Raw genomic sequence first — 19,360 nt, 5'->3', positions numbered from 1 at the left:
GCTTGTACCTTCAAACTTGTTTGCCCCTAGAAAAAATGTTTTAAAGCCAAAATTCTACATCCTACGACAAAGAATCCAGTTTTGTTACGAAATTTCCAATAGCCCAATAAAAATCATGCTCCAAACTTCCAGCATTCTTGCCAACCCACCCAACCAAACACACTCCTACCCCGAAACTCATGCTTCCCGCCACACCAACCCTCCAACTGATCAAGAAAAATACACCCATCAAAGATCTCAGCAACATCCGTTTCCTATTAGACTGCCATGAAAAATCATCGGCAAGCCACCCGCTCGACGTTCCCACAAGTCGTCGGTAGAGGCGAGCAGTAGGCCAAAGAAGGAGGAGTGGAGAGGATCAGCGTATTGCTCGAGGAGGAGGAAATCCATCCGCAGGAGAGTCGTTCAGCCCGCCCACCCCCGTTGCGTCAGTGCTCTCCGTCCCGCTTGGAGCTTCCCCCGCAGCCGGCGGCGGCAGTCGGCTGAATGGTTCGTGTGGAAGCGGTAACGCTCCCAGAAAAGGGAGCGTGCGCTCCGTCGCCGGCAGCGAGAGAGAACCAGAGGAGAGAGAAAGAGAGAAAGGGAGAGAGAGGCATTCCTCGTTCACAGGGGCCACGGCCGTGGGCAAGGTGGGCCATAGGGGCAGCCCCGACTCAACGCGTTCAGCACGCGACAACACGGTACCGTCACCTTTCTCCCCCTCTATAACCATCCCCTATCTTCCTCTCTCCTGGTCCCGGCCGAAACATCGAATATCAATCCTGTCTCCCTCCCTCTAGCCACTCGACCCATACGTAGGCGTTTCTGCATGAACAGGCACCACGACCGAAGCGTGGATCGCTCGTGGCCAGAGTGTCGGGGGACCAAATCGAAAGCGAAGCCCGTAACCCCCGTTCGCGTAGCCGAGACCACTTCAGACACGTCGTGTCCTCCGCATGGTCCACATCATTTCGTCCTGGTCATCATCTTCTTCGTTCCCGCCTGGTCTCCCTTTTCGTCTTTTTCTCCGGTGTACACGCCACCCCTTCCACCCTCCACCCTCCGTCCTACTCGTCATCATCCTCCTCTTCTTCCTCTTCTTCACGGAACGAGCCTTGATCCTTCTTTTTCGGCTTCGTCCTTCTCCCACCATTTAATCCGTTCTTCCTCTTCGCAGCGCATTTCCCCTCTACGGACGCGCGAGCCTCTCGCTCACCTTCCCCGCCCCCGACCCACTCCGCCAGCGGCGGCGGGTCTCGCTTCTTTCCTGCCGCCGCGGTTTCGCGTCGGTCGGTCCTCCTCCCTCCTTTCGGCCGTCCTTCTTGTCGGGCGCCTCGCTAGCCAACCGCAGTCGTCCAGCGCGGTCGCCCTCGTCGCGTGGACCTGCCACTCCGACGGCTACCAGGAGTAGCTGCACGCGCGCACGAGGTGCCTAGGGCCTGGAGGAGGTCCGAGAAGACACGCCGAAGCGGAGACGACCGAGCGGGCACCCACTGGAGCTCCGGCAACCGGCGCGCCGCCGTCGAGTCGAACCCGCACACGAAACGGGTCCGTCGGGGGATCCGCCGATTGATCCGCGGATCCACGAAGAACGGGATACTCGCTGACCGGGCTTTCGTCGATCGATGATAAGATAAACGGGAATTCCGAGGAGCCGGCTCTGTAACCGGGGCGAAGTGTCACGCGACAGAAAGTCCTGTCGGGCTGATCGTGACCGGACAGTGTTGACGTTCAGTTTTTGAATGACATTTGGAAACTTTGCTAACGGTGGAATAGACTGGGATTAGCTTCTGTGAACGTTAGAATGGTATTCGTTGTATGAAGTGTACGAACTGACTGTTGGAGGGTTGGAGGATTCAGGGTTTCAGGGTGGTATTTGAAGGACCATCGATAGAGGAACTGAGTTACCGGAAGTCGGAGTGTGAAAACATGAGCCCTCCCCGCAGGAAGGAAGCGATTTGACGGGTACCGACCGCCTAACCTGGAGGATGACATTTGCCGCGCGTCCCACGGACCGAGTCGCGCTGATCGCGTGTCATTAGAGGAACAATCGAACGACGGCAGACTTTTGACAGCGGCGACCGGTACCCGCACGACACGAGGACAGAGAAACTCTCCGTGGCCGTAGGTGTATCATTATAGAGTCGAGTTTCTCCTTCTTCCTGCGTGAAAAGACACGTATACCCGCGTATTCCCCCCTTTCCCGTGAAAGCGGAATCGGCTTCCTGTGCCCCGGCATCGATACGCGGTTCGAAGTGTCGAGGATGAACGAACGTGTCACGGAAATTGCGACGCCCGTCGATTGCCGGGTGGAAGATTAGACAAAGAAGACCAACGGGGACGAGACTCCTTCCGCGTCGGTGAGGAAAGCGGCGATCGAAGACTGGGGTTCTTCCGGATACGCTCTGGTTGCTGAGGAGTTTTGCCTTGCTGCGGAGAAAATCAACAGGTATGTGGATATTTTGTTTCTTTTTTTTTATTTGAGTGATATTCAATTTGATGTTTGATTTTTGATGTTTGATGTTTGACTGAGAGGTTTTGGTGCGATGAGCGTGTTTTTCAGAAAAAGTTATGTTGGATTTTTAGAGGCAAATGAATGCAACTGTATAAAGATTTAATATTTACGAGTGTAAAATAATGTTTCTTTTAAAGCAATGTTAATTGAGGATTGACGTTGCAAAGGAAGGGGTGATTATATTATTTGGTATCAATAAAGTTCATCTGTAATTCACTTTGTTTATTTATTCATTTAATTAATATTTATTAATATCATGTCATAAGACTAGTTTAAAATAAATAATACTTCATTTATTGAAGTCAATTTTAAATTGCTTTCGCAAATCTTGCACGATATTACAAGGCGAGGGGTTAATTCTTACTTCATCAGTATCAACAAGAAATTCCTGCAATAGTTTTTCCATCACAATGATTAATTTCTACCGATTCCAATCTTGCAGTCAGTACAAAAGATAAACACATTCGCAACAAGCATTCATTTGGGTAATAGTCTATTTAATTGCAGTACTTTATTAAATGCAATATATTTTTCTTTCTTTAAATATTTTATACATCAGTACATTTCACAAAACATGTGACTGAACATCGAATTTTATAATTTTGCTACATTAAATCACGTGACGAATGCAAGGTCGCTCTGGATAGCAAAAGATTAACCTTTATGTTAGTAATCGTGTCAAATTCCTTCGAATATCCACTTTTTCACCGTTTTTTATTTTTAAATTAATAAACTGATGCAAAAATGTTGTAATTTTCCAAAGTATGGTATTAATTATAATGTAACACGCGCAAAAAATTATAAATCAAAGAAATCGTACCGCCATAGCGATGACATCAACTTTGAAGGCAAGTTTTAAATGCCACAACTGTAGCGGCACCAATCGCAAGGGGTTAAACAGAAGAATACTTCTTCGTCTTTCCGTTGTAGAAAAGATCAGCTGTAAGTCTAGATTGACGAACTTTTATTCTAGGCTTCAATCAATTGTTCAATTGAAATCAATGTTAATAAAAATCATAAGACATGGACGAAATGTTTTGGAAGTAGTTTAATGAGAAGTCATACATAGATTAACGAGCGAAGCTTAACATTACGTACTAAATGACACGATTTTATATATAAAATCAAGTAGTTACTGAGAGTTGCCATCGAACTCTAAACGGTTAAATATCTATATAAAATCAAGCTGTAGTGTAAACGGTTAAATGTCCATTTTATTTAACACTAGAACTATCGAGCATTTAATATAATCAACATGTAATACTTATAGAAATTGTAACAATCGATTTTTTTCCAATTTCTTCATGCATTTGTGACAGTATCTAAGACAATTTCTTTAAACTTTTTAAAATCGTTTCGGATATTTAACATCCTTAAGACATCAATAACTATAAAATAAGAAAACTGAAACCCATTATTTTTATGATAGTTCTAGTGTTAAATGTTCACTCAATTCAGCCCCAGATTAAAGAACGTTTATTGTACGATTTAATCTATTGTTCCTAGAATAATTGATTTTCATTCGTTTAGTTCTTAGAAATTAGGAATTCGAAAATAGACAGTTAGAATACATATTCGTATAACTTCATCAACCGAAACCGACAAAAATAAAATTTAGTATGCGTTAAGTTGCCGCGTTCTGTAAACCTAGTGTTAAACATCGTGCCGCAAAGGATTAAAGAACAGAAATTCCCGCTACCCCCTAACCCAGAGCACCGCGCCGGTTCCTAAGGTCCTGATAGCGGCCAGGTAACCACCGTGGGGTATCATCGCCAACTCCGTATGCGTGTCAATGACATAACACGAAAATCTCGCGGCGCTAATTACGCGATAACGATCCACCGTTAGGGGTCTCGCGGCTGCCTGGCCGGGAGCCTCTCATCCGCGCCAGACGGGCGAAAGAAGAAAGGAAGAATGCAGGCATGAAAACGATCGAACGCGCCCGTGACTGCGCCCAAAGAAGGCAGCCGCGGATTATACATACATGTGCATAAATACCTGCTCAGCGTATATATTCTGCGCGCGCGAGCAAGCAAGCAAGCGAGCGAGCGAGCGAGTGGTACGCTTATTCGGTTTGAATATACGCGATAAATATTAAAGTTCCTTATAAAACACAAAGTTCTCTGCCGCTCTCCCGGGGCAGGCGCGGCATACCGGGGGCCTCTGACACGCCATTGCTTCATTTAAAATGCAAATTCGCCCGTGTGGCGTGAACCACAGCGGCCCGAATTATTCTAATTACCCCCCACCAGCCCCCCGCCGTCGCCGTTCTCCTCGTGTGCCCGCTTGCCCGCCCTTTTTACTCGTTGCCTCGCCGCTTTGCTGTCGAAAGCTTACCCCGGAATAGTCGGCGTCGATGCTCGATGGAAAAAGACGTGATTCCGCTAAATCCGTCTTCTATCCCCACTCTCGGTGAACTTTGCGGTAACCTTGGTGGAAGGAAAAAGCCTTTACTTCGTATCTGGTTGATTTGTTCTTTTTTTTTGATGATGTCACTTAACACTAAACGTACCAGGACTTTGTGTTGGGTTGACGTAAACATTTTCACGATTTTTATACGTGGTTAACAAAAAGGTTTTTTCCTTCGGAATAACATCTGTTTTTAAACTATAACGTGTATATGGGACACTTCTTTCTTCGTTTTTACTTAGTTTTGGTTTGGCCAATGTATTATTGAGAACTTTTGTCTTTATTTCTTGTAAAAAAACGTTGAAACTTTTGAGCAACTAATGTTTCTGAACTATCGAGAAAAGATGGCTTTTATGAAATTGTTCTTGGATTAATTAAATACTTATATTACAATGTTGGTAATGATATGAATTTCTATTCATTTTTAATATTAGTAATTGAAGGAGAAGAGCTTTCACAAATAGCGTGATAAGACAAGGGGTTAACAGGGGACACTCAGAAACTCGTCCATATTCGTGTATTTTCTTAAATTTTTTATTTAATTACTGAAAAATTTATTGTTTTAGCGAGATAATGATGTTTCTGAACAGCGAAAATTGTGTCTTATTTACGCGTGTTATAAATTAAGCTCTTGGAATATCGAGTCGGACTCGTGGCTGGGACTTCGCGTTAAATTTAATAAATACGAATATTATTCGATTCGCAAATTCTATTTTCCGCTTATGAATATTTAACATTTACGGGAAATTTACTAACGCCATAAATAACAATGCTAATCAGGGAAAAATCGCGCGGCAAAGCGTTAAGTTACTTTTCATTATTTTTATTCGTCTTCGGGTTGCACGTCTAAATGCATACGTATCGGATCATAGATGTAAAGAGTTCAGTGGAATGTAGTAAAGATCGTTTTTTTTTTATTTCGCTCGGGACACAATGAAGTCTTTTATACGGCATTTCGTAACCACCATGGACAAGATACGCTAATTTTCTGCGATACTGAGACGCTGTGGTGTGGAAGTAAATCATTAAACACTTAAAAACACATCAAGAGATACAAGGGCAAAGAAAAAACTGGAAGCTATAACGTATTAATATTTATTATTCTTCAGTCATGCGCCACAAGTCTTGCTCGTTATTCTTGCACGAATGAGTTAACTTGTCTGTACGGTAATTTAAATAAACATAAATTTTGACCAAGATCCTTAGTTTAATGATCATAGTCCAAGAATGAGACGATTCACTGGGTAATCATGATCTTTTTATGGTAGAGGTGTTTAAGAGTCATTGGTGTTTGAATACTGAAGAGGTCGAGGAATGTAGGATAAATTAAACAGGATTATATTTTATGATAAATTTTCATTTTAGCCGGACTGTACTTTCTCTTCTCATTTAATAACGAATTTCAATTCCTCCTCCTTTTTCTCATATTCTTTAATTATTACTAAAATTTTGTTTCTATCGGCATGCGGCGAATAGCAAAACTATTCAATTGATAATTCTCTATAGTCTTTACTAATATCAGTGTTATTCAATTCTTTACCAATTCCTTATTAACTTTTTAACGATATTATTTTACGTTTATCTTTTAGCAACAAATTTTTCACAATTTCATAAATTTAAAAATTCTCCTACACGATAAAGGCAATGAATAAACTTCTCCAAATTTTGCAGTAAATTACGTCCCCAACATTCACAATGACAAAAGTATTCAGGTAATCATCATCAACCATATTCAACAAACGTATCCACAAATCCAATAATACAACATTCTAAACATACAAACAATCCCATTCAAATCAACGAATAAACCACAAAAAAACACTCCCACAATCCAATAGAAAGTTGCCCCTTCGCAGAGAAAAACTCTCCGTCTAATACGGGATATCCTCAGACATCACCGGTCGCGTTAAACGCCCAGGGAAATGGACCATCGCATTGATCTCCATAAAGACAGAAGATAAATTTCCCTCGGTTATTTAATAAAGAACAAGTGAAGAAGAAAAACGGGATTGGGAATCGCGAGAGCGCGTACTAGAAAGGCGAGGAGAAGAAACGAGTAGCTGACTGGCGGGGCTGGTGTGTACGCAGAAACGTGTTAAAGTGTGCTAGAAACGAGCATAGATTATCGTGGGTAACGTGTTCACGATCCGAGCGAGATGTCGTGTGCATGTACGCCTAATATATTCAGATTTTTATGGCTGGTGGCATATCGGAGATACGGCGGTCCACCCTCCTCCCCCTCCCCCAACCCGCTAGCTCTGCCCCTCCGCCCGCCGACCCGGGTTCCATGTGCCGGGGCAAGCCTTCTCCACGTACCACTTAAAGCGCGGGGTAACCTAATGAATAAACAAAAACTAGATTTCGCTTAGGGCTTACACGTAAAAGCGTGACCTTACCGGCGATTTGCCGCTGCGGTTCTCAAATCGAGCCTTCCCTTTCCCGGGCACGTGAAAAAGGCCGTAATGGCGGCGAGAATTAACCCCGCGTTTCCTCGCGCCGCGTCGTAGCCATTCGCTGATTATTGGCAATTCGATCGTTACGAGAACACAGACGGTTTTGTTTAACACGTTCACGTTGGGACATGTTTTTATACGTTTAACCCCTTAAACTGAAATGATGAGTCTCACTCGCATGTGCTATCAGCGCGAAACTGAATTTTCAAATTATTTTACAAATATAGTGTATCGTCACTAAAATAATTCTTTTATTTCTATAAATAAATTTAATTGTAGCTGTAATACTTCAATTTTCTTTAAAACAGTAGTGTCCACAGGACTTCGACAATATTAAACAACGTAAACAGGAACGTTCGATTCAAAATAAATCGTCAGGCAAGGGGTTAATTGAAGATTGTAATAATAACAGTAGTTGCAAAAATGACGATAATGGTGGGTAAACGTTAATAAATCATTTGATGAATTATTTATTTATTAACGTTCATTTGTTTTAATGTTATGAATTAGCTGTGAAGTTTGCAAATTTGAGATTGCGAATAAAAGATCCATTAATAGTACTGTAAATATAAGTTAAACATGTTATTAATTTATGTGCCCATAACAACTCGTCTACTCACAATGAAGCCCAGGGAAGCTAAAATGTTGGACAAACATGGTTTAAACCTTTCGAAGACGAACGTCGTCGTTTAGATGATATCGAAGTTTCGTATGTGAAGTATATACAAAATTGCGAACGAATAATTTAATTATTCGACTGCCAAGAGTGGATTGTGTAGCACTCTTTTTCTAGTAGCTAAAAATTCAAGGTATAGTTTAACACTGGGCTTACGGAACGCGTCAATTCGCGTATAAATATTATTTACGCCGGTTTCAATTCATGCAATTATACGGATATGTATATCAATTGTCTATTATCAAACTCCTAATCTTCAAAATCTGAATAAACTGAAATGCCCGGAAACTTAGTGTTAAGATTCTTTGCTAAAGATTTTGAGTATTGTTCTGCTTATTATTATACTACTATTATACTGCAGATTTTTCACGAATTATTCTGCTTTTGTTTTTTGTGACTGTGACTATCTGCTTTTTTGTTCGAGGATTCTTTGATTTATGGTATTCTTTGTACAGTTGTTGTTGGTAATTTTGTTGGAAAATTGAGGAACAAATCTTGACGTCATTGAGGTTGTTTGGGCCGTAACTTGTTTTTGTTTCGAGGCAAGAACGATTGTAGAAATTTCTAGAAATTTATTGTTACAATATTGGAGTCAATGGGATCAGACACATGTAAGTTTGTTAGGGAGTGAAGTAAATGTTAATTAAGAACGAGTACATTTAGTCTATTTATAATTTTATTTGTAAGTTTGATGTTTCATTCCAGAAGCTATATGAAGATTGTCTAATTTAATATAAGTATTTATTTATATTATTTGCCGTTTACCAAGATTGTGACGTTAGAAATAAATGCAGCATACGTCGGTAAAATACATAACATTCAGAATGAAGTTTAACGTCGAATCTAAAATAACTAGAGAATAAAAATAAATTCAATGAATGTTATACAGGTGTATTATTTATTGCAACGTTGGTACTTAAGTAAATTAAGGAGTCGGTTATTTTTATTTTACGAATAAACAAACGATTCATTTCACCTCGTATATAGAAATTGATATGAGAGCTTTGTTATCACCGCTGCAGCCGGATACCCTCTCACGCAGGCGTTGATGTCTCTTTAACTGTGCGCTTCTCCCAAGCTTTTTCTCGTCATAATTGCCACCTGTGTCTTGCATGTCGCATAAAAATTTATTTATGATTCGGTATACCGATATTACATGCATCCTATACAATTAAACGAAGGTGCGAAAAGTAAGAAAAAAAACAGTATCTCCCGTTTGATATGGCCGCGCATAACCCTACAACTGCGAATGTCATCAGCATCGCTGAATAAAAGTATTTTTTCTCTATGTACCACTAATTTCTAAACTGCGGTTCGGTTTATAATCCGAGGAAGATATTAAAAGTACCAATAAATCTTGAATCATAATTCCTATAAAAGAAAGAAGTATTTGTTTCAAGCCATTATAGAAAATGGTAATAAATACTTTGCTAGTGTGTTCTACATTTAAAAATATCCTTTACAACAAAATAGTTTATTTGACGACACTTTAATCTCTTTGTTAAATGTAAACCATGGAAATGCATTATTTCTAATATGCCTAATATCCAGTTCTTTAAATAAAAATTATAATACTAGCACTAATCTTAGTAATAGTAACATTACATAAAATTTAAATAAACTCTTACAAACGATACCACATTCAAAATACAAAGTGCAAAATATAGAAAAAATATAGTAAAACAAATATTGTTCAAATTTTACGCCATCTTAACCAGTATCCCCCATTTTGACGCGTTCTTGGCCCGCGGAAGCATTCGGTTATCGTTAAGCACGACTTTCACTGGGCCAATGTAATTGAAACATCGGAATCATAGCGTGCCCAAAAGAAGTTAGCCGCGGTCCCCGTGTACGAAGAAGAAAAATTCAACGTGTCGAGAGCGTTCGGTGCGTACGTCACTTTTGCACGTACCTCCGGGGAGCGCGGGCGGGGGAAGGAAGGGAGGGACAGGATGAAGAAAGAGGCGAAGCGGGAAAGGCCGGGACACGTGTTCACGAGAGAGTAACACCGGCAAAACACGTGGCGCGCGAGAAATGCGGCGAACGATCCCCGCACCCGGGCCTCCTGTTTGATTTATAATAATTGTCCAATCCTTATTACGGAGATATTTTATTGCGAACCGAGGAGTCCGATTGCATTTCCGATCGTCGGACTCGGGTCAAATAGTACCACGTATCCCGCATCAAAAAGTATTTACTCGAACGATATTTTTGACAAGTTCAAATTATAAATTTGTGCGATTAGCTTGCAATTTTTAACACAAGAAGGGTAATTGTTTTTGAGGGTGGTAAACGATACATTTTTCAAAGGTTACGATAATTTATTCGAACAATTTGTGTATAGAATTAGACGTCAAAGTAGGATGTATATATTTTAATCATAATTTTGAAATGAATTATTCGGAGAGGCTAGTTTTCAATTGATAACTAAAGTAGAAAATTTGATTAGTTCTTAAATAATAGAGTTATTTGAATTTCGAAATAGTTGCAATGAATTTGGTAAGCAAACAATTTTGAAAAGAATGATACTTTCGTTCTCTGAAATGTCATTATTATTTTTTCGTTAAGCTATATGGAATATATATGTATCTCTAAAACTTATATCAGCTTTTTTCCAATATTTTGTTTTCTCTTGTACTGATAGACTCTATTTATGCGATTTTCATTCGCATAAAACGAACCCACGCGGAACGGAAGTTCGCGCAAGTCGAGGGTTTGGTGTACGTTATGGAAATAATCACCTGCAGTGAAGCTAACAACAAGTGGCAGTAACCAGTTGTACAACGTTCGTTCGTTATTTTTACAACATCTGAACTTCTGCCACAAATTTCACGAGAAATTACTTTAATTAGGGTAACCCACAACACGATTGTAACAACGGTGTTCTTTGCCAAACGAAAAAGGGGGGCCGCGTTTCAAAGGGGGGCCGCAGCTTTAACGAGTATCGCTTGACACCTTGAAATCGCTTCGTGATGGAATTTTAGTATCCGCGAACTTTACAAACGCCATATATGTAGAATCGAGTTTTTCGAGGAGCACGACGCCATAACAACTTTGCACCGTCGATTTTCCTGGTCTTTGTGCGGACACAGAGCAAAAATGCCTGGATCGTTTTCTTGCGAGACGCGCGCCCGTACGCATGACATTCTTAGCTTCTTTTGTTCCTGAGTTTTCACTGGTTTCGTGTGAATCAATACCAAAGTTTGCTTTCGACTCTTTCTTTTGTATAGCGACACAATTTTCTGAAAAATTCGAACGAAAAAATATTGCCTGAACAATTTTAATAGATACATAATTTTTATACTGTACTTAATTATTATTACATTGTCATATCTAATATTATGCTTCATTCTGAATAAAATATTCAATAAAACGTTAAAGAAAAAATTGTAAATAATATTACATGAAACTGTTACATAAATAATAATACATGAAACAAATAAGAAAAATAAATAATGACGAATAACATAAATAAGAGAAAAGACAGCGAAGAAACCAAGCTTCGTTCGCCGCAATCCAATTCGCAGCAATTCGCGACGAATCAATCAGTACGAAAACGGAATGAGCACAAGGAAGAAAAGAATATTCCGTCGATGGCTAACACGGGGACTTGCTGCGGTGGCTACCGCGTAACGTGTAATAGTTACATCAGATTAGGGGTAGCGGGATAGCGCGAGCGTGTAACCAGGCTTAATGCGTGGGTAGGCATCGAGTCGCGAACGGGGGAGGGGGGTGGCGCGGTGTGGGCCCGTGCTCGTTGCACGTACAAGCCGACCGAGAGTACACCTGAAATTGTGGCACGCAGCCACCAACACAGCCGTGTAGCCATTTGCCGGTGGCCGCGGTGTAGAGGCCTCGACACGAACCCGCGCTGAGGGTAACGGATGAGAAGGGGCGGCACGGGGACAGGGGCGGTTTGGTAATCGCGCATTAATTTGCATCACAAAGTACACGCCACCCGCCACGCTACGCACGCATTCCACGTAGTTTTCCGCTACCGTTCGATCTCTCCACGGAGTTCTCAAGCCGTCGCCGACACACCCACCGGTTTTACTCGTCGCCGACGCCGCGCAACCTTTACTCGATCGCGGACCCATCGGGAGGATAAAATCCGTGTTTATCTGACCGAGGATATTCTAGGAAGTATCTTGAATTGGTCTTTCATGCATGAGGTTCCTGTGACTATCTTATCGATGAAAAAGTATTGTGTTAGGTTGTTGGGGGTTGAAAGGTTGAAGACATTGGAATTATTGGTGTTGTATTCTAAGCAATGGCGTTTGCATTTACTGGCAGTTTCGACGTGGCAAGGTGAAGGATAACGGAGCTTTTGATCTTTGTTGAAATAGTATAATGTAGGATATATTTAATGCAAGACTTTATATGTGAGGAAAACAGAAGTTTTGTGAAAATAGGGTTAGAAGATATATGTTAACTTTCACCCTCTAAATTTGACGTTAATGTTATTAAAACACATGGTAACTAATACTAATTTATTTGGGGTGATGGATTGCTAGATTAATATGAGCATCGATAAGCATTACCGCCAATAAGGTATAAGTTCGTTCAATATTCAAGTTCGATTACAAATTACAAAACGAAACATCCACATTAGTCGGCCAGTTGAAAAGGAAATCGCCCTCGAACACGAATAAATTCTTACTCGTTCTATAAATAAGCCTAGCGAACACGGGGACTGAAAATTCCGAACCGGAAGAAGAGAACATTGGATCAAATGATGGAAAGCGCGTAATTATTAACTGTCGTAACATATCGTTCCTAGAACGAACCAGTGTCTACTTATTATTTGAAAATGCGGGGCGCCAGTCTCATGAATAATTCCCGCTAAATGGATTTATTGAAAGTTTATCGATAACTCATTTTACTCGGATAATCGCGTCGAATTATGCACGCCTTCGCTTTGCGTCGCGTAGGCCGCGTTGTTAACTTATTCTGTCGTCCCCATGAAATCGCGGGTACGTGCATCCATTACGGCCAGCAGGTTCTGTGTGCATATCGATGGAAGAGAAGAAAAACGAGTGAAAAAAATGGACAAAATGAATAGAAAATGGAAGAAGCGCGCATGGCCAGCCGGTTCGAATCGGTTTCTTTTTCACGGAATGAGAATCACGGTACGGTGGCCGGCAATATTTTGCCGTGTGGTACGGTTGCATATTTAAGGGTTGCCATGTCAAGCGTCAAGCGCGCCCTTTGAATACATTTAAATTCATTAACAGTAAAGGCTGTGTTCCCGTAAACTGCGCGGCGCACACGCTCGATCGCACACCGTCGCGCGGCCACGAAATATGGGCATCGTTATGCCTCTAAACACCGTCGGCGGTCGCGAAATAATTGCGTGCGGCCGACATGACGCGACGCGACGCGACGCTCGGAGATCGACCGACGATTTTTGCAATGATCCATCGATCGGCTAATGTGTCCTTTCCTTTCTGTTGCAGGTTATCGGGGAAATCCTTGGATCAATATGCCGCATACAGGTGAGCACAAGAGGGTTGCGGATTGAAGAACGTCCCGCGATTTTTGTAAATTTCCATGAGTTTTGTTGGAAATTTTGTTTAATTCCTTGCTCTGTGAGTTCTTCCGCGACTTTGCTCGATAAAACTACTTTATCCTTAACAATTGATTAGAAAAAGAATTTGATACTTGTCCTGTATCTTCGTTTACACCAGAAGTTAACGATTAATCATGGACAAGTCAAGTATAATTTATATTCAAAAGAAGCAAAATACATTTAGATTCATCAAGTTCATTTTAAAATTTTCATTGGATCATAGTGCAAGGAGTTAATTTGATTTTGTAACATTTGTTTGTAGTTTTGGGTTAGTTAAGAATAACGGGTGTTGAGATTTTATTTGCCAATGAAATTTAAGTGCGTTGCCGTTCAAAGAAGTTTGGTTACTTATCTTATTGATCTAACGCTTTTGAGGCCGAGGATTTTTTTTTAATATTATGAAGATTTTTTATACAAAAGTAAATTCTATATAGAATTCTTAGATGCTATAAAGAACTGTGAACAATTTTTTGTTGTTTAGATACTTTAATAGTTTGCAAGATTTCATTCTAAATGCACTCGTCATTCTCAGAAGTTTAATATTATCTACTGTACCACCTGTAAATTGAGAATTTCCGTGTAAAAGAGTTAACAGCCATAGAATCCACCCCACATTTTTCTGTGTCCTGCGCTACACGACACCGATACTCGCATTAATTACGACGCATTCATTATAATTTATACGAGGCGTGTGACAGAGGATCGATTCGCCGAACGAATTAATACTTTACCCCTATCGGCCGAAGCGTCCCCGGCGGGCATAAAAATCGGAACGTTCCCTTAAAATTAAAGGGCAACGAATTATTTCACAATATAATTTATTTAATCGGCGATACCGCGTAATCCCGGTATCGTCGGAAATCTGTAAACGAATATACTTTAAGCGGCGTAAAGGGCTGCTCGTATTCTCAGTCGTAATATTTTATGAAACTATTACAATAAAACAGAAATTAAATTAAGAAAACGGCTCAGTGATCACGGCCAGAATTGACCGGGCGTGACTTTCTCTCCCTCTCTCTCTCTCACCCTTGAACCTTTGGATGAGAGAGAGAACTCAGTCGGTTAATTGTTCGGCGCCCCGGATGGGTTTCTCGTGGAACGCCGCTCGAAAAGTGCCACTTAGAATTCAGCGTCCGTGTAAATAGAATTCGATCGCCGGATCCGGAGCCAACGAAATATAGTCGGGCAGAAAATATTAACGGCACTAATACAACACTGTCCGGCCGATAGCTGTGCGGGTATACTGGCTTTCTGATTTATGCAACGACGCGGCTCGTCGTTATCGTTTCTCGGACATTTAACACGAGGTCAGCTACCGTCGGCGAGATCAGAAGACGAGTCGTTCCGAGCAATCGACAGTAAAAATTAAAATCACTACGGTCTCTCTCCTTCTTCCCTCTCTTTCTCCTTCTCTCCTGCATCCTTGTCCTCTTCCCTCCGTTCCTTTAACTTTCTCTATCCAGCACGAAACCGTTTTCCCCTCTTTTTCGCTCGTATCCGGAGGCACGAACTCGTATTTTCCCTCCTTCTCCGGCCAGCCGTATCCGTTCCCGAGCGATTGGCTCGAGGCATCAACTAAATTACGATTTGGAAGTCAGTTTGACAGTAATTAACGAAGAATTTTATACGGCGGATCGGGAGCCAAGATCTATAGACCTGTTATTAAACGACTTTAATTACATCGCACTGTCTTCCTTGCCTTGCCGCGCCTCGCCCCTATCGCGCTCGTCCGACGTTCCTCGTTTCCCTTCGCCTAATGCCCGCCTGTAGCACAATGTGTCGGAACGAAACCGATGATTGCCGCGAAACGATCGCGCGTAAATACGTGGGCTGTGGCTATAATGCTTTCGATTCGAAAGTTTCTCTAACTAGGAATAAATATTATTGTTTTCTCCATTTCTTTCTGCTGCGGTTAAGAGGTGAAATTGCGAGAAACGCGAAGTTACGTTTTGGTGAACGGTGGGAAATTAACACTGGAACTATCGAGCAGTTGGACTGACATTTTCAAATTTCTTTGCAGGAACTAAGCCTGCGTTTATTAAGATTGCAATTGATACATATTATGTATTGCTGAATCAGCTTCTATGTTTTTCGGTATTCTGTGTTTTTTCGGTAATTATAGAAGAAGATGTCGGGAATAAATGATTTTGATTCATGTGGTATTTCTAGTGTAAAAATGTTTCATGTATCTTGTGATCTCAAAAGATCTTGGATATATTGATCTTCAGTTTGAGTTTTTCCTAATTTATCTATCTTTTCTCATTAAATAATTTCGAAGAATATTGACTGTTTCTAGTGAAAAACTTTTGAGTGTAAAGGCTTAAAATCTTCCAAATTTTTTAAGAATTATTGTCAAGTTGTCATACAAACTATTGCTTATTTTCTGTAAAGAAAAACAAAAATAGAAATTTCGCGGTGTCATTCGACGAAATAAGTCAATAAATTATCTTTAATAAGCATTACACAGACTTTCGAACAAAAACTTGAAACTGCCAGGGATACTTATTAAAACTACATTCGCAAAGCAAATACCGTATTTCCAGTGGCAGCTGTAATCCCTTCCCATCCTCGTTAGGACGCCGTGAACTTTTTCGATCGTTTCCAACTAAAGGACACCGAATGGACGTCCTCACGAGAAAAAATAAAAAAAATTGTGACAAAGTTAAAGACAAATTTTATATTCTCCCTTGCCTAGTAAAAAGGCATCGAGGTAACAAGCTCTCATCTGGTTGCGGTTTCCGTCAATTAGCCTTTAAAGACCCGGCGGGGGATTTTGCATAAAGATACGCGGTCTAATTATTAGGCGCAATTTTATTCAGTCGGTAAACCCCTTTCCCATTATAAATACATTCTCGCTCGTAATTTACGAATATTAAGCGGATCCCCGGTCTTTTTGTTGCATTCGAATTTCAGTACGCGCGGTGGACACGGAGAAGGAATAAATATTTATCACGCCCGTGAGAAACCATTACCGGTCGCGGGATCGATCGGATATATCTGGCCCGGCCTCCTTGAAGCCCGTGAAATCTCGTGAAATCAGAAAATACCGTTGATTAACATGCCTAATTGGCCACCAACATGACACACACCTCAGCAGAGGGCACACACTGGAGAATAAATATTGATCGTACATTTCAATTACGGGTGTACGAGGGATTCAATATCGGCTCAAGTTGCATCGCGTGTCCCTTAGGCGACCGAGAAAAGAGACAGAGAGACAGAGACAGAGAGAGAAAGAGAAAGAGTGGGTGAGAGAGCGAGGGGGCAGAGAGAGAGAGAGAGAGAGAGAGTGAAACGAAAATCTGTTAGCGTAGACGTTTCGTGATTACAGGTAGGCAGGTGTATAGTTCGGTTAGGGCCTAAATGGCAAGCGCGATAACGATCGCGGGTTCGCTCGCATTAGTTCGCTAATTCTGAGCTAACCATTATTATACATACACCGAAAGATACACCGCGTTGCGGTCCTAGCCACGAGCCGTCGCATAAATAGTTCCTTTTTTTTATCTTAGAAATTTTATCGCTTACGCGGTGGTTACGTGTCGGTATGCGACGCCAGATACGAACGACGGCCATTTTTTTCCTTCGCTTCCTGCTTTAACCTGCTTTTGGCCTCCCTCCTGATTTGTTGTATGAGCGAACGATTAACCGTTGTATACTCTGGTAAATTGAACCGAATATTCCAACCGACTTTGCGTATTTTATGGATTTTGGGTGAAGATTTTGTGGTCAATATTCATTTGCTATTAGTTTCGAATAATGGTAATTATATGATGTAAGACAGCACAATTGGTATTAGATAAACATAAAATATATTGTAATAACTGTACCATTGTAAATCTTTTAAATTCGGAACCAACGACTTCAAATAATCAATTGTTAAGACACCAGAACGGGAAACCTTTAATTACTTTATTGCTCGAGACCGCAGGTCAGCTGGTTGCCAAATCTTCAGGTAATCGGGGTACTCCAGTCGACAGCGCGTCAAGGGGCATTTTCGGTAGTCTTGGGGATTATGTCGATTGTCTCACTACCATTTTTTTTCAAATACATGAGCTCTATACCCCGTTGCAAGATAGATTTTTGTCCACCGCCTCGGACGAAACGCTGCCGGACGAAATAATAGGAATTCCACGAAACACGTGGCTACTTAAGAAATACAATTCTAAGTCTGTGTTTATGTAACAAAAATCTCTTTACACTCCTTTTTCTATAATTTCCTAAATATTCTTCTCAATTAACATTCAATTCCTCTTCCAAAACCAACCTACAACTTACCACTAAAAATCTTCCACTCGATCCCCGATACCATAATTACTCTCAAAAACATCTCACATCGACTGACTCCCCAAAAATACTGCACGCGGCAGCACGCGTCGATCGAGGTTAATCGGGATGAGTCCGTTTTTCTCTGTGCGACAATCGAACGCAAAGTGTATCTTTCTTCCAGCGAGAACCACCGCGTAGCCGTCGAGCGATCTTCACGGTCGATAAATTTGCACCTTCGGCGTTCAGGGTACAGAGGGATCCGCGCGGGGAATCCGACATTTATTCGCGCAATTTCGTGTCTCGCTGGCAGATTTTTATAAAGATAAGGGGACACAACTTCCTGCTGCTTCGTTTTTGCCGTAATAATAATTTGGCCCGCGGTCGTGTCGGTCTGTCAGGCTTTTCTGGCCGCGTGTAATTTCGCCCGATCCTGGCGGGAGGAGGGCGGGAGGCAGTTTGAAACAGGAAGCGACACTCACCTGGTCCCGTGTACCGCGTCCGAAAATTAAATGGGCTGGGAAGCGCAGGGGGGTCGGCGGACGGGATTTTTAAGGAGGCGAAGTAATAATTGCCCGATAAACCCGAATAAATCGTTGCTCGCGCTGTCGGATATCGGCGATGAATAACGAGGGATCGACACGCGAGAATTTCTCCCCTTTTCGTGTAATTTCCGCGTAATAACGTGCCGAAAAGTTTGTCGCCGCTGTTTGTCGGTGACTGCCATTAAATCAGCCGAGCGGCTACGGCGATGAGAACCTCCCGCGGACGTGTTTCTTTTATTATCGCTAATTTTCTCGCCGGCTTCTTCCTTATGGAATTTTAAGAGACGCTGATTTACGTCCTTCCCTGATAATGCTGGATGCGGGTATACGTTGCGCGATAAATTGATCGTGTTTCGGTGTCGGTGTGATTTTGTACGGAATGGCGTATTGCGTAGAGCATAGCGTATGAGAAATTGAGAATTCGAATCGTTTTCGTGGCTTTAAGTTTGATTATTAACCATTTGCACTCGAAAGATTTTTGCTATCACAAATATTCGTCAAGTTACAATACAATACTGATCATACTTGGCTAAAATAAAAAGAAATTATATCAATTGAGGAACATAACTATTATATTTGAATATTTCATTTACTGATATGTTACAGTGAATTTGATATTGGGTATCAAAGTCTCTGCCACAGCGGTCACCGATGACCGGAGCTTACAGATTTCAAGAAAATAATGATAATTTGTAAGGTAACTGATGTCGAATAAAAATTTCCAGTAGCGTAAATAATTAGATGATAGTATAACATAGGAGTTATGATACCGAATAATTAATACTTTTTCTTTTTTACCTTTGCCAAGAGAAGAATAAGTGCTAAAAGAATAACTTTTTGCCCTACAATGAGTGGCATTCGTGATGAAGATTTTCAAATTAATTTAACAAAATTCAATATTCTTTAACACTACTTAGCAGTTAGCAGTTAGCAATACTTTTTAGCATTTAG

At 41.3% G+C, this 19,360-nt stretch overlaps 1 protein-coding gene across 2 annotated transcripts in view; it reads left to right on the top strand.

Moving 5' to 3' along the window:
• The first annotated feature begins 1,344 nt into the window (after positions 1–1,344).
• Positions 1,345–19,360, top strand: part of Poxn (paired box pox-neuro) — a 39,337-nt gene continuing 21,321 nt past the window's right edge. For both annotated transcript variants that reach the window (XM_076369866.1, XM_031975642.2), the window contains exons 1-2: positions 1,345–2,428; positions 13,489–13,527. In XM_076369866.1, the coding sequence (XP_076225981.1) occupies positions 13,515–13,527 (13 nt within the window). In that variant the 5' untranslated portion in view covers positions 1,345–2,428; positions 13,489–13,514. The remainder of the gene's footprint in view (positions 2,429–13,488; positions 13,528–19,360) is intronic.

Source organism: Nomia melanderi, chromosome 8 (assembly GCF_051020985.1).
Source record: "Nomia melanderi isolate GNS246 chromosome 8, iyNomMela1, whole genome shotgun sequence".
Classification (NCBI taxonomy): domain Eukaryota; kingdom Metazoa; phylum Arthropoda; class Insecta; order Hymenoptera; family Halictidae; genus Nomia; species Nomia melanderi.
The sequence above is the reverse complement of the archived record's forward strand: the minus strand, read 5'-3'. Positions and strand labels throughout refer to the sequence as shown.